The 16,502-nt window shown below is 40.4% G+C and overlaps 1 protein-coding gene across 10 annotated transcripts in view; it reads left to right on the top strand.

Moving 5' to 3' along the window:
- Positions 1-16,502, top strand: part of CADPS2 (calcium dependent secretion activator 2) — a 547,338-nt gene that overhangs the window by 521,077 nt on the left and 9,759 nt on the right. For 9 of the 10 annotated variants that reach the window (XM_083182838.1, XM_083182837.1, XM_083182844.1 and 6 more), the window contains one exon: positions 8,201-8,305. In XM_083182838.1, coding sequence (XP_083038964.1) covers positions 8,201-8,305 — 105 coding nt within the window. Of the gene's footprint in view, positions 1-8,200; positions 8,306-16,502 lie in introns of those variants that run through there. The other variant, XM_083182845.1, reaches the window with a different exon arrangement.

The following is a 16,502-nucleotide window of genomic DNA, read 5'->3' as shown; positions in this document are numbered from 1 at the left end:
AGTATTATTATTATTAGTATTAGTATTTTTATGCCATCCTCTGAACCATACACCTACCCACATTTACATGTAGTAAAACTGTTACCAGCCTTATTTCCCAAATGTTCTTAAACACGTCACCCTGGTGTATTAATTTGTTTCAATAAACCCCTAGGCCAAAAGTTTCTTATTGAGAGATTCAGAAAGAATTAATACATTATGTCTATTGCTCTTACCTGTCATCCTTAGGATCATTTATGTAGTGGTGGACAAGGTTAGACTTCTGTTTGACTGCGCATTGTTTGACCTAGTCACTGCCACTAATTTTTCCATAAATAATTTGATTTGTCTTAGACCAGCAAGTCGAGCCACCCAGTTTGGGAACCACTGAATTACAGTGTTGTATTTGTTTTCTCCTTTGTATCATTTACCTTGTATTTTCCTTAATATTAGCTCATGTGAAAGAGAATTCAATACCTCTCCTGGAATTGTTCCACGACCCATCCATTGGATCTCTCTCCCCCTTTAGTGCTCGTTTCACTTATCTCCCCTGTAGCATAACAAAATTTTAATTATCATTCATTATTTGTGTAGCACTTACAGAGGGATATAAAAGTTGTTCTGCTTATGTTTTCAGGTCTATGGTATTCCTATAATACCAGCAGTAACCTTGGACAAACAACATCCGCCCTAGAAGCCAGTTATTTTAGTAACTGTAATATTAGACATGACTTAGAAAGTTATCAGTAAACAATACTAATGTAGAGCATCTGGGAACAGGAAAGGCTACAGCAATAATCTCTCTACAAAGGAGTAATTTACGGAGAATAGAACAACAAAACTAAGGACATAGTTATTTCATTTTCAGAAGTGAGCATGTTTAGCCACAATTACCACGAAGGTATGAATGCTGCACAAGATATCACTGAAAGCTTTTAAAAGTAACTGAGAATTTAAACATACCATTTATTTTCATTCTCTCCTCTTTTTTTATTTTTTTTATTAATATACATTATAAAGCAGTATATAAGAAAGCAAGTCAGCTGCGATGTAATGCTATTCAAAATTATGGAATAAATAACACACAATGTGTTTATGGCAATCCTCCTCAAAACTGTAAAAGGCTTTTATAGAACGATTTGAGAGCTTAGTTATATTTAGAATACCGGTAAGTTGTAATTATAGTGGTACCCAAGTAGTGAACCATTTGCTGATCTGCACATTTCACTGTCTGCTATTGTTGTCTAGATTCCTCTTTAGCCACACTTGTCTGTGATCCTGACTACAGATATATAACAGCTACTGATTACAGCTTTTCACAACTGACTAATAAAAGCCTTCACAGCTTTCAGAAATCATATAAACATGATGCCTGTAAATCTTCATCAAATGACATGGCAATCACATTACTGACCTAATTATTCTGGTTTTCTGATATCAAAATACACAGAAAATCCAAATAAGTGTTGCATCTAATTGAATAGTCCTGAAAATGCTACCAATGTGCAACACTAATAAGCTGAATATTAAATACGTGTGTTTTTGTATTTCCAGTAGCCAGTGGAGCAGTGAAATTCCTTAACTGCTTCTTTTATGCATGCACAGGAAAAAAAAAATCATGGTATGTTGCTAAATCTCTTTTCAGGAGCAATAGAAAGAAACAACTCGAATCCTTGTTAGAAAATTGCAGAGTCTGGTAACGACAAAGGGCTCATGTTTGTTCTATTGTTACTTCCCCTATGTCCCGAGAGCGAAGCCCTTAAAAGCTGCATGAATCCAGTATGGCGCAGCTGTACTGCTTTAAGAGAGGAGGCTTGTCAATTTCTGGTCACAATAGAAAGAGAGTTTTTTAGTGCCTGTTGCAGTGCTGAGCACAGTTGGGGATCAATGTTAGCCATTCAAACTGCACCCTTTTTCATGGCTTTGATTTGTTAATTCAAGACTAAAGGTCCAGCAAGGGTTTTTTGAGTATTTAAGAAAGCTGATGAACTGTTTAAGAAAGCTGATGAACTGAGAGCGCTCGTAGTCTTGGTGTGACAATTTCCATAGTTGGTGGCAACTATTGGCTCCGAGGGAGCTGTGTCCTTGTTGACCTACTTGTTATTAAAATGCACAAGCACTGCGATTCTCAATATTTCATCCCTATTTCATTGTCAATACCACCTTCTGAGCCGTTCAGCTTGTTGGTTGCTTTAAAGATTCTCTTAGATTGGGTTTGAAAACTTCACCTTAAACACTAGATTAGACTGATGTTCTGTTTTCCGTGCTCCTGTTGATTTGTTGAACCTTTGCAGGGCTGGAAAGCAAGTAGCAGCTTGATGGGGAGACAGCCTGCTAATATGATTTACCAGTCTACAGTCATGCACAATAAGTGTGAATAAATACAAGGGTCTCACAGAATCAACCCTAGCCTTTCCTTTCCTCTTATTTTTCCTTGTCAGGAAAATGATGCATGCCCTTACAGGAGCGTGATGTGCTATGAATAAGATACAAAACAATGCCATTTCTTTCTTTCTTTCTTTTTTAAGTGGTTTGGAGATAAGTAGGGTTGTTTAGACAGCATACATTATTTTATTTCTGTACAATGCTAATGTGTAATTACTGCTAAACATTTAACCTATTGTTTACTAAGAGTAAGACATGTAAAATATAAACATACTTGTAATTTTTCACATTGCTTTAGTAATGTAAATGTTGCTTCTACCATAGTAATCAGGATTATATTATTTATATTCAATTAAAAAACATGCGCGTAGTCTAGATTCTGGTATTGGTTATCTAGCGTCCCGTATCATCAGGATGTTACCTTATTGTCAGTGTCACATCACACACACACACACACACAAGCACACACATCTACAATTACCTGCGATTCGATTGACTTATAAATGCGCCAACAATACTGGCCTAAGCAGAGTTAAAATATGTTTGAGTATTGTGATACCTTATTCTCAACTATGTGGATTTGGGGGTTTGTTAACCCTTTGAGTGCCAAGTGAATTTGTCAAAGTAGGTATGAAAATTGGCAAGCAAACATTTGTTTGTAATGTTTACCTTATATAGGAAATGTAATCTTTTTTTTTTTTTACACATTTTTAATTTTAATTTATATAACAAATGTGAGCGACGCTGGAATATTTAATGGATATTTAGAACATCTCTCACATAGATGTTGGCACTCAAAGGGTTAATAATACAATATTGTATGCTAGAGAAACATTTAATGTACTCAACTGGAATGTTAGCACACTATACTGTGTGTGTGTGTGTGTGTGTGTATGTATGTATGTATGTATATATATATATATATATATATATATATATATATATATATATACAATAGATTGATGCGCAAAGTCCTAATTAGATAAAAAGAGTCCAACCCTTCTCTTTATCTTTATCCAAATTTCTCGGGGTTAATCAGGTGCTGCTCAAACTCCAAAAGGGGTATGCCCAACCCCCACCAGTAACATGTAAAAACAGAAAGAAGAGGAGCGCACAAATGAGCATATAATAAACAGTTCTTTTTTTATGTGAGCCTTACTTTTTGAGTAAAAAAGAACTGTTTATTATATGCTCATTTGTGTGCTCCTCTTCTTTCTGTATATATATATATATATATATATATATATATATATATATATATATACACACATATATACACATATATATTTTAAGCAGAGGTAATCATAATTATTATGTGAGACTGTACTTGAAATTGAGTCACTGACTCTTAAATGTGTATAAGTGCATCTGGGTTTCGAAACCAACATTGTTGCAGTTGTATAAGCAAAAGTTAAAATACTTTATAAGCGTAAAATTATTAAATAAGTTTTGTGTGTTCTAATCCTAACTTAGCCTATTTAACTTGGTCTATGTAAAATATGCATCATTTTGTTGTGTGAAGCAGCAAGTTTTGCCCGACATTTTAATTTATTAACTTGAACTTCTATAGCACCAGCATACTAAGGTCATGGGTTTGATTCCCACCATAACCCTAACTGTGCGGAGTTTGTATATTCTCCCCATGCTTGTGTGGGTGTTCTCCGGGTGCTCCAGTTTCCTCCCACAATCCAAACATATACTGGTAGGCTAATTGGCTTTCAACAAAAATTAACCCTAGAATGTCTGTGTGTACATGCACATGTGGTAGGGAATATAGATTGTAAGCTCCACTGGGGCAGGGACTGATGTGAGTGTTCAAATATTCTCTGTAAAGCGCTGCAGAATATGTGTGCGCTATATAAATAACTGTTAATAAATAAAATAATTTTACAATGAACTTCATTATACAAATGTATTTAGTTCCCGTAGTTTATTTTACCCAGCTCTTAATATAATAAACATTATTCTTTCATGCTAACACCAGTAGAACCAATATCGGACAGCATTTTTTCATTTATATATATATTATATTTTTGAGCTGTAATTAACAGCAGTATAAATACGGGTAAGGGGTAAGTGTTATTTTATGCTCCTGAAGAAGTCCAGGATATTACAAAAGGGACGGCACGCGTTGGGAAGAGGGGTACACCGTGGAGGTTACCAATGTTCCCTCTAATTTCACGAAGTCTGTGTGCAGCAAAAGATTTTGGCTGTGCAACTCTGGAAGGAAATTTAAATTTGTGTGCGTCACTTATATATATAACTGGAAAATGACGTTTAGCATTTGTGTTAACTTTACTTCAAAATTATATTAAACATTTAATCATTCAAAACAGAGCACACAATGTAGTTAATGGGTGAAACAAACATTAATTGAGTCCACAACTGCAAAAAGGGACCCCTGCTGCTTTGTGCGCTCTGTTGTAATGTCCGTGCGCACGCTCGTCGAGTTGTGTGCGCGCGCACGTGCGCACAGCTTAGAGGGAACACTGGAGGTTATCCAGTACTTGTTTTGGACAAAAAAGCATTTTCAGATAAGCTTCATTTGTTTTATATCTTGTACGGGCAATTTTTGTCTTTTGTTTAAATAAAAATTCTTGGTACTTATGTAGTATCTGGGCGTCCGATTTTGTGATTGTATGCCTTACCTTAAGGCATACAATCAGATGCGATGCGATTCGATGCGATTTTGCATAGGATTCAATGTTAAGAAGGTCCTGTTCATTTCCCCACTATCCAAGTGGGCATAGAGTTGATTTTATATAGCGTGGCGAGCGCAGCGAGCCACCGAGCCCGAAGCGCGACGAGCGAACGCATATTTCTTAAAAAGTATTCTGTGTCCCCTCACGGGGCACGCTACGCTCGCCACGCTTCGGGCTCGGTGGCTCGCTACGCTCGCCACAGGTTTATATCCAACTCCATGCCCACTTGGATAGTGGGGAAAGGAAAAGGACCCCTTTTTCCCATTGAATTCTATGTTAAAATGGACTCAGACCATTTTAACATTGAATCCTATGGAAAAATCTTGACCATTGCATCGCATACGATTTGGTCGCATGCAATGTGATCCGATTTCTAAATCGGACGCCCAGATACTACATAAGTACCAAATTCTTTTTATTACAATATTGCACTAGGATCTCTTTCTCTGTTTTTTCCTGTGATTTTTGAGGGTACATTGCTGTTGCTTTTTGGACAGAGGAGGCTCTCTATACGTGCTGTTTGTGGCCTGGGAGTGACGACAGAACGTGATATACGAGGTGGTTGGATACCACCATTAACCATATACACCTTCACGATTTGGGGTGTTACATGACTGGTGGAAGTGTCATTTTGAACACACTAATTACTACACTAGGAGGCGCTCTTTTCACCTTTTTTTCTAGATTCTTTATGAACTGGGCTAAATTGGACTAGCCCATTGGAAAAGTGCAGCCGCCCTGGAAAAAGGGAAAGTGGTGTAGAAGAAGAGACTCTGGGGCAGATGTATGATGTGTCGTTATGGGGGAGAAGGGGTATCAGCGCACGTTATGTGCACTGATACCGCTTCTCCCCCATGTATGAAGCGGCCGGGATGCGGTAATGGACAGGGGCGCTATGCGCCCCTGTCCATATCGGCGCTGCTATCAAAATGATAGCAGGCCGAATGTATGAACGGTCAGCATCGCTGACCGTTCCGCACGAAGCCGGGTTTGGCTTCGCCAGCATCAGGCTGGCGAAGCCCTATCTAAACAGCAGGGACAGCGCTGTCCCTGCTGTTAGGTCTGGGCTGCGCTGGGGATCTCGCGTGAACAGCGAGATCCCGCGCATGCCCAGTGCGGCCGGCCGGGGGACAGGAGATAGCGCATCAGTATTAACTGATGCGCTATCTCCAGAAAGGGACATCGCCGGAGGGGGGAGTTAACGCTCCCCCGCTTCGGCAGACAAGATGTTAATACATCTTGTCGATGTCCCTTCCTGCTTCGCCTCGCTATTGAGGCGAAGCAGGAAGTATCATAGCGGCGCGATAAGCGCTGCTATGATACATCTGCCCCTGTGTTCCTTCTGAAAGTTGCCAGTGACATTTTGAACAGACTTTTTGAAAATAGTTGGACTAGCGCGGGTACCACTACTTGTCTACCATATATATATATATATATATATATATATATATAACGAGAGAAAGGAGGAGCGCACGAGTGAGCAAGGTTAAAACAGCATTTACTGAAAAAAGTGTAGGCTCACATACAATTCAATTAGCTGTAGTCAGCATATGTAGTATTCACCGTCAGCACACCAGCTAATAGCACGGGCACCGGAGGACATCCAGAAGACCGTCAGAAATGGAATAGCAGCGGCGGTGGCGTTCTCCACACAAGGACTACAGACGGACAGGATACACTGTAGCAAGGATCCGATACGTCAGGTGACCCCGCCCCCGCGTGGGGCTTGGTCACCTGACATATCGGATCCTTGCTACAGTGTATCCTGTCCGTCTGTAGTCCTTGTGTGGAGAACGCCACCGCCGCTGCTATTCCATTTCTGACGGTCTTCTGGATGTCCTCCGGTGCCCGTGCTATTAGCTGGTGTGCTGACGGTGAATACTACATATGCTGACTACAGCTAATTGAATTGTATGTGAGCCTACACTTTTTTCAGTAAATGCTGTTTTAAACTTGCTCACTCGTGCGCTCCTCCTTTCTCTCATTACATGTGTTACCATTGAGGCCGTGACAAAGCCTTTTGAGAGTGAGCAGCACTACATTTGGAGAGACGGATCCACTATTTAATGGTGTAACGTTGCGCACATTCCCTTATTGTATGTGTATATATATATATATATATATATATAACTAATAGAAGATGTTTTTTCACTCGAATCTTAGCTAAACAGCTGTTCAGCTTTCGTATGAAGGCACAATTTTCCTATTGACACTTCTCAATGCATTCTTAAGAAAGAGGAAATTACATTGGGAAAGGATTTAAACCTTTCTCCTGTGGAGAGGCTCCCTACAAACAGGGCAGAGACACTAGATCTCAATAAATGTAATCTCTTCCCTCTTAACAGGATCACATCCTTTACTTCTCCAGTTTGACCAGCAAGTATGTGTTGTTCAGCGTGACAGGGAGAGGGGACATCATTCCTTTAATAATGCTCCTGTTGTTTACAGCTTACTGCTATTTTGTAACACCTTCCCATGTACTATATTTTATAGGTCAAAATTGAGTACGTCCGTGTGTGTGTCTGTATACAGTATTGTGTGTGTGTGTGTGTATGTATGTATATATATATATATATATATATATATATATATATATATATATACACATACATACAGACTCCACAGTGTTTACTATATATATATTTTTTAAAGGCACAGTTGGTATACAAGTGTTAAATGGGGAAGACACACAAATGCCTCAAGTGTGCTTTATTTACAACACTCTATTAAACTGTATTGTTTGTGATTTGCCTTATTTTTATCCTGCTGTTTCAAATAATTAGCTGAGATCCTGTTATGTAGATGATGTATGTGCATGCTCTCCTTTTCTACATACTGTAGCAGTGGATCTGAGTTGAATAATGTCAACTGCAAAGTGCAAAACCGTTATATTAATGAATGTTACAGCTTGGAAGCAGAACATCAGTGCTAATTCACATAAAGAACAATCTAGGTCAGGTTGCTTGAGTTTCTGGCGAAACATACAGTTCTCTTATCAGGAAATTATAGCATTATTGACTTCGAGTGCTGGCCTGTCATCTTTTCAGAGTGTTTCATTAGTAGTCATTAATCTGTATCTGCTAAATAAACCCTGCATACAGTACGTACTGACTCTTTTTCTTTCTGTTTTACAGCAATGGTATAGCAACTCTGTGAAAGTCATGTGTGTGTGGCTGGCTGACAGATTAGACCTTCAGCTGCATGTTTATCAGTTAAAAACAATAATCAAGATTGTGAAGGTAAGGCCGCCCTGCTTTGTCATCTTATGCCAAACCTGAGTATTTTTTAAAATTGCTGCTCCCAATATTATTGAGCTTATTTGAAATGTTTATATTTTATGCATGACCATTAATTTGTTAACAATATATTTAATACCAGAATACAAATTGTACACAAATCAACCATTGGAAGCCAATTAAACATTTGTTTGAATTAACTTTTCTATCAACTAATACTACAGTACTGGATTTTAGTATTGAATTGGGTCAATTCAATTCAGTATTTTTGTTTCATAAAGTACTTTACCTTCCAAAACCAACTACACATGTATAAGTACTATAGTTCATAGGGGCAGGTATACTAAACTTTGGAGAGAGATAAAGTGGAGTGAGATAAGACATCAAGAAACTCCTAACTGTCATGTTAACGAATGTGATTGAAAAATGACAGGAGCTGGTGGGTTGGTTCTTAATCTCTATTGACTTTATCTCCAAGGCTTAGTACATCTGCCATGCAGTAAAAAAAAGCAGTATATACACTTGAAAAGAATATATTATCCACACCAGTGATAGGCAATAGGGAGACATATGTGGATTAGTATTCAGTCACATGGACAATATTTATCATGTAAACATTCATGTGGACACCACATTGTCAACACTAGAATGTTAACATCAGTGGCGGTGTTTACCTATGGCTGCAGGGCTGCAGCCCCCTCCAGTAAAATCCTCCACTGTCTCTGCCTAAAGTGAAGCCAGATGCAGTCTGTGAGACTGCTTCAACGTGACTGGCAGTGACTTCCTATTGGAAGTCCGACCTGCCAGTGACTTAAGGCAGTCACATTGGGAGGTGTTTCCTCCCTCCGGGATGCCTCTCTGTGTGCAAAATGGGCTCTGCACATGCGCAGTACCGCGGACAATACTGCGCATGCGCTGGACCCAGGAACCTGATTAAGCCTTCCGGGGCTGCTGCAAAGGCAGCCCATGGAGGCATGGGCCAGCGCATGCAATGTATGTATGAAGTTACTGTGCATGCGCTGGCTCCGTGCAGGGGACCGGCGGCCGGGACCAGAAGGTGCAGGGAACGCGGCAGCGGAGGGGGGGTGCATTGCGGCAGCCCCTCCTCCAAAAGGGTAAGAGCCACCACTGTTTAACATGGTCTAAAATGTCTACAGGCACATTAAATGCTGGCAGTAAGGGTTGATTGTCATTGGGAGGGCTAGGATGCAGAGGGAAGTTAGGATGAGGGAGTAATCTTAATCATTATAGTGGAGGTTAGTGGTAATGTTTGGAGTTAGTGATAGGACAACAACACTTACTTTAATGCTGGAAGAGCAGAGGTCTGCACAAAAAGTGACTGACAGTCACATGACCACCAGTACCCAGAATGTGGAGCAATGTGGTGTGCCTTTAAAGCAGTTATCCGAGGTTCCACCAATCAAGCCGGGGCCATGCTTAAAAAACAAGCCACACAGCTCCAAAATACGTTAGAACCTAAACTAAAGGCGGCTGAGGATAAAAACAAATGTTTCCCCACTAGGGAACTTTGCAAAGAATTGTCCGAACTCTGTAGCTAACTACAAAAACTCTTAGTTGCTAGAACCCAAACCGCCCTGAATAGACTTAGACAGAATTCTTATTTAGTGGGGAATAGACCCGGAAGGATGCTAACCCGGAAACTTCTACCCAGCAGGCATGCAATCGTATCAAGTGTATTGTTTCCCCTTTGGGCTCTAAACTTGCAAATCCTCTGGATATTGCTAATCAATTTGCACAATATTACACAAAGCTTTACAATTTAAATACAGATGCTTCTCCCCCCCCCCCCCCCCAGCCTACTCCTGCACTTATTCAGAACTTCCTTTCATCTATGAACCTATGAGGCTCTAATAATTATGATCCCCAAACCGGGTAAGGATCCCACCCTCTGTCAGAATTACTGACCGATTGCTTTACTTAACGGAGACGTTAAACTATATGCCAAACTAATTGCAACCCGACTTAATGTGTATTTACCCTCCCTAATACACTCTGACCAGGTGGGATTTGTGCCCGGCAGACAGGCTTCAGATAACAACCGTAGAGTCTTTAACCTGATTGCCTCCCTCTCAGATAATGAGGGCTTCCTGTTACTTTCACTAGATGCAGAGAAATCCTTTGATAGGTTGAATTGGCTATACATGAAGGCTGTTCTGTCCAAATTTGGTTTCAGCGGTCAAATAATGTCGGCCATTATGGCCTTATATAGTTCCCCCACAGCCCGGGTGTTTAGTAATGGCTTTTTGCCTGACACATTTCCTATATCCGACACCCATCAGGGCTGCCCCCTCTCACCCTTGATCTTTGTATTAGTAATGGACCCCTTGCAACTAAAATTAGATCAGATAGCGAGTTTCCAGGATTAGTTTGTGGCCAGACCTCTCATAAACTATGTCTCTTTGCGGATGGTGTTCTTCTTTTTGTCACCAACCCCACCTCCTCTCTCCCACACCTGCATGCCCTTTTGTCTACGTTTAGTACGGTTTCCTATTATAGGTTAAACACAACTAAATCTAAATGCCTTAACCGAGACGGATGTGGCAACCTTACACTCCCTCTATTCATACAATTGGAACACCAAATCCATTATATACTAAAACTAAATGCCTTAACCGAGACGGATGTGGCAACCTTACACTCCCTCTATTCATACAATTGGAACACCAAATCCATTATATACTTGGGCATCCACATCCCTCCCGATACTACTCTAGCGGTTTTTGATGTGAACTTACCTTCCCTCATTACTGCCCTCCAATCTTTGACCTTGTCTTGGCTCTTTTATGAAATTTCATGGCTACCTTCAAAATGTCTTTGCTACCAAAGATTATGTACTTATTCAGAACAATTTCCTTCAGTTTTCCCAAGAAATACTTGGACAAATGTAGGGTTATACTCACTAAATATCTGTGGAAATCTCATCCACCTAAGTTAGCTTACTCCCGTATGGTCTTGCCTAGACACCGTGGAGGTCTGTCTCTTCCCGATCTGTCTGCATACCAGGATGCTTGCATCCTAGCTCAATTAAAATACTGGATAGCCACTACCCTAACATCCCCCTGGGTTGCGATTGAACAAACTAAATGTTACTCGTACCCCCTTGCAGATATTTTTTGGACACCAAGGCACATACGACCATTAAACTTACCTTTACCTCCTCTGCTATACGAACGTGGGACAAATTGGTTTCCAAATTGCCTGACATTAGCCCCCTATTGCGGCATTGTCAATGACAGCCATTGCCAGATTGGTTCCCAACTTGAATTTATCTCCATGGCTCCAGTGTATTGTACGTGTACTGGGTGACATTTTAGATGGGCATAATTTGCTCACTTTTCCTCAGCTTCAAGACCACTTTCCCTTCAGGAGTGCTGCCATCCCACCCAGTGAATTATTTCATTATATCCAGATCCGTCCAGAGCCTGCCTCGCCCCAGTCACCCTCCTAGTGCTGCAGCTACCTCTGCCCTATCCCATTTAACATCAGCTCAAACGGGTAAGGAAATTTCTTTCTGGTATGATGTAATCGATAATTTGCCCAAATCCCTAAAAGCCAATGCTCAGCTTCGTTGGGAGAAAGATCTTGACATTACATTATCAGATTCCCAATGGGAATGGATATATAGTTTGTCCTTTCAAATGTCCAGATGCTTAAACCACGCGGAAATGCATGTGAAACTGCTTAACAGATTGTACCTCACGCCTGATAGGTTACATACCTACTGGCCGTCCTGCTCCAAACTCTGCTGGAGGGCCTGCGGTGAGGTAGGCCACCTCTATCATGTATTTTGGTCCTGCCCCTCGCTGCGTAATTACTGGATAGATGTCTTTCAGCTGATCAATAAAGTTATGGGCCTCGCCCTAAACCCAGCCCCAACAATAGCACTATTACATCTCTACCCTCCTGAAGTCCCATCTCATTGTAGATATTTGTGAGGACAAATGTGTATTGCGGCAAGGGCCACACAAGCCCAAGCATGGAAGCAACACTTACCTCCTCTAGTGATAAAAGTTTTTCACAAAATCCAATTCCACTTTACAATGGAAACCAAATTTGTCCCATATTCCTCTAAGCAGTCTTCCCCGATCGTGAAATGGATTGCCTGGCATAAAAACGTAACCGTTGGTGGAGGAGCAGACGTGGTTACCCAACCCCTTTGCAGTTTAGTCTGAAAGAACCATCTGCTACTTGAACGCTATCAGGGTTGTATTTCATATGCCTTAATACATGGTCAGGGAACTCGGTCCTCATTACCCCACACAGTGCATGTTTTGCTGGTAACCCAGCAGGTGCACAGGTGTACTAATAACTCAGACACATTTTATAAGGTCCGCAGGTGGAGTTAATTATTTCACTTGTGATTCTGTGAGGAGACCTGCAAAACATGCACTGCGTGGGGTAATGAGGACCGTGTTTTCTTAATATTTTCTTACATTGTCCTATTCTTTTTGCCGTTTACTGTGTTGTGCTTTTTTAATGTTATATATTGCATATTTGTGCTATTACTGTGTGCATCCCTTGCCCATGTTTTTGTACCCTTCCCCCCTTTTTCGCTTCTGTACCCCCTTTTCTTTGTTTGCTGAAAAAATCCAATAAAATATATTGATGATAAGAAGTGCTTTACAACATTGCGCACTCTAATGCCACACCTACCAAAGAGCTGCCAGTGATGAGCACAAAGTCCCACACCTCCTGCACCTTCAGGCTATTACATTTAGCCCCAGTCTCAATTGTTAGCTCAGTTTTAGCAAGTATGTACAGAAATCACAGGGGAAATATTTATGGGGATTTGGTGCATTTGCAATAAGCTTTGAAAGTCTATTTGGGACATTCTCCAGTGAGAGAGTTTGGCGGGGTACAAAAGGATTGCACACTGGCCACTCATCTTTTAAAGCTCCCCTGCATTGAATGTCCAAATCCAAGCTTTCAGTATAGTGCGCTAGTGTTATTCTACCATGGGATTGGCCGGTCAGCCAGTGATTTAATTTAAAAAAAAGGGTCCCTGCCCAGAGTAGCTGTCCCGTCCCCATCCTGTCTCCTACACAAACAGCCTTTGCCACTTCACAAAGCAGAGCTTCTGATGCAGCAAATGCTCCTCTAAGATCAGTGCCCATCTGCATTCATTGTGACATCTGTTAAAGGGACAGAAGTGAGTCCTGTCTGGAGATGTAACCATTTCTTGGGCTGGGGATATTTGTGTTATTATAATAATGAGTTGTTTGCTTGATGGAGGGTTTGGGTCTATGTTCGGTTTTATTTGGGGGGAGGTGGGCATTATTTGAAATGTGGAGATTTGTGATTTAAACAGCAACTTAAAGGTCTGGGGACACTTGACTGCTAAGCATACTGAAACCCACACCATCAACACAGGTGAGTGATAATCCCGCCTATTTTAGTGTTGCTTCTGTCTACATTGGATTTGATGCCACCCACGTGAGGCCACTTCTAGGAATTTTTCAAGGGACACTTTTAATTCCCAATCCACCCCTGGACTCTGCTATAGAAGTGCGTCTTCTCCAACATCATTCAGCTGCAGCAAATCTTTTTGTTGTTATCAAATTGTGATGTGATGATAGAAGAGCTTTCATCACTTTGGTAATCAAACATTTTGATAATTAACTATTAGTGGTCTGTTGGCCCCCATTAATTAAGTTAATTTCTTGCAAGTTGCAAGCAGCTGTTTGATCCCCAATACCTTCCGTTACCCTGCTAATTAGAAGTGAAATATCTGTACACTTCTGGGTCTGTTAGTGCACATGCATAACCCTGGGATTGTGATGGGTACTGAGCAGGCCAGCATTGATGGAGGGATCCCAATTAACAACCCAGGGACTGGGTTCTTGGAACCAATCCCATCTGTAGGTAATAATGAGGCAGGTGTATTAAGCCTGGAGAAGGTATAAACTGGAGATAAAGTGGATATAAAATGAATTTATCTCCTTTATCTCTTTTCCAGGCTTAATACATCTGCCCCAATGTGCCAGTTAGCAATTAAATGTAGAAACTTACATGTTTGTAATAGGACAATTAGTGATAATGAATAGGCCACTAAACTGGGTGCACACTACACGATTTGCTACCATATCATCAACGACTGCATGTATAAATGACGAGGACATCTTTAAAGACCTGTGGAAGCATGCATCATTAACGATATTGAGCATACACTCTAGATTATACTACATTATACCTTCCCTCAGAAGGGCCAAAATAAGTGATATCATTTAAAATATTGTTTGATATGTATGAGGTTTTGAGTCTCTTATGTAGCATTACATGTTTACATACCTCCCAGCTTGTTCAATTCTCAAATCGGGACCTGCCGCACTGAAGGCTTGGCTAGTCCGAGAAGGGGCAGGGCTAAGGGATAAGTGGGCAAGGCCTTGGTAGAGATGTGGAGTCTAGCAATGCAACCCCCATTTTTTATCATTTTTCGAGTGCGTGCCCAGCGCTCCCCTAGCTACTGGGCAGCCTCCGGCTAACTCGGAGCACTCCCTCCTCCCAGCACTGAATATCTCTTCAGCGATCACCGGGCTGCTCTGCAGAGCAGCAGTGAGTGATCTCTGGCTCCACCCAACTGCCCCCCACCTGGGGGACATTGACAGCCGCGTGAATGATAGTTGGAAAGTCTCCAAATAGCAGGACTGTCCTGCTGTAATCGAGACAGTTGGGAGGAATGTGTTTATACGTCTTAAACTTCCTATGTACAGCTGAAAATATTATATTGCATATTATTCCCTTCATAAAAGGCAACCTTCATATATGGAACTTTGACCTCGGTAAACAAACACAGCATGTCCTAAGATTTGTAATACTTCTGTGAGCACAATAACATTAGTCTCTTGCCTGAATCCAAGGAGACTGTAATTAGGAGTACAAACTTCCACATCACCAATCATCATAAACAGATTCCTTATTTATTATTCCATATGTCCTAGAAGGATGTTATCCAATTATTCATTTAAATCGGGTTCAAAGAGCGTTATTTTTCATTATACTCATTTCATTATATTTTAGAATATATCTACATTTGATACACAGTAGTATTGGACTTTATTAACCCCTTCCTGACAGAGCTAGTTTTTGCGTTCCTGACAGAGCCATTTTTTTCAAATCTTACATGTCTCACTTAAGTGGGGATAACTTTTTTTTGCTTTTACTTATCCCAGTGATTTTGAGATTGTTTTTTCGTGACACATTGTACTTCAAATTAGTGGTAAATTTGGGTCGATACAGTCTGTGTTTTTTTGTGAAAAATACCAAAATGTCGTGAAAAAATGGAAAATTTAGCGATTTGCAAAATGTTAAATTTTCTGCTTGTGAGACAAATAATCATACCACTCAAAATAGTTAATAACTAACATAGACCATATGTCTACTTTATGTTTCCATCATTATTTCAACTTCCTTTTAATTTTTTGGGACACTAGGAGGCTTACAATATGAATAGCAAATTCTCAAATTTTCAAGAAAATTTCAAACACTGATTTTTTTAGGGACCAGTTCAGTTCTGATGTGACTTTGAGGGACTTGTATGTGAGACACCCCCATAAATGATGCCATTTCAAAAACTGCACCCCTCACAGTATTCAAAACAGCATTTTGGAAGTTTGTTAACCCTTTAGGTGTTTCACAGGAATTAAAACAAAGTGTAGGTGAAATTTCAAAATTTCATTTTTTTTGCAGATTTGCAATTTTAATACATTTTTCTAAGGAACACAGTACATTTTACTAGAGAAATGTGACTAAAAATTGATTCCCCCAATTCTTTTGTTTTCAAAAATATCCTATATGTGGCCCTAGTGTGCACGTTGACCAAACCACAGGCTTCATAATAGAAGGAGCACCTACTTGATTTTGGAGCCTCCTTTTTATGAGATTATTTTTTAGGCACCATGTAGGTTTCTAGGCACCATAAGATGCTAAAATTTAGGAACCCCCCCACAAGTTACCCCATTTTGCAAACTACACCCCTCAGGGAATTCATCTAGGGGTATAGTGTACATTTCAAACCCCCAGGGGTTTCACCAATTGTGGTACAACTGGGCAGTGAAAATGAAAAATTACATTTTTTACACAAAAATGCAGTTCTGGCTCAAAATTTTTCATTTTCACAAGGAATGAAGGAGACAAAGCACCCCAAAATCTGTGCCCCAATTTCTCCCGAGTACCGCAATGC

This window comes from Crinia signifera, chromosome 4, assembly GCF_055691185.1.
Source record: "Crinia signifera chromosome 4, ASM5569118v1, whole genome shotgun sequence".
NCBI lineage: Eukaryota > Metazoa > Chordata > Amphibia > Anura > Myobatrachidae > Crinia > Crinia signifera.
This window is presented reverse-complemented; position numbering and strand designations above follow the sequence as displayed.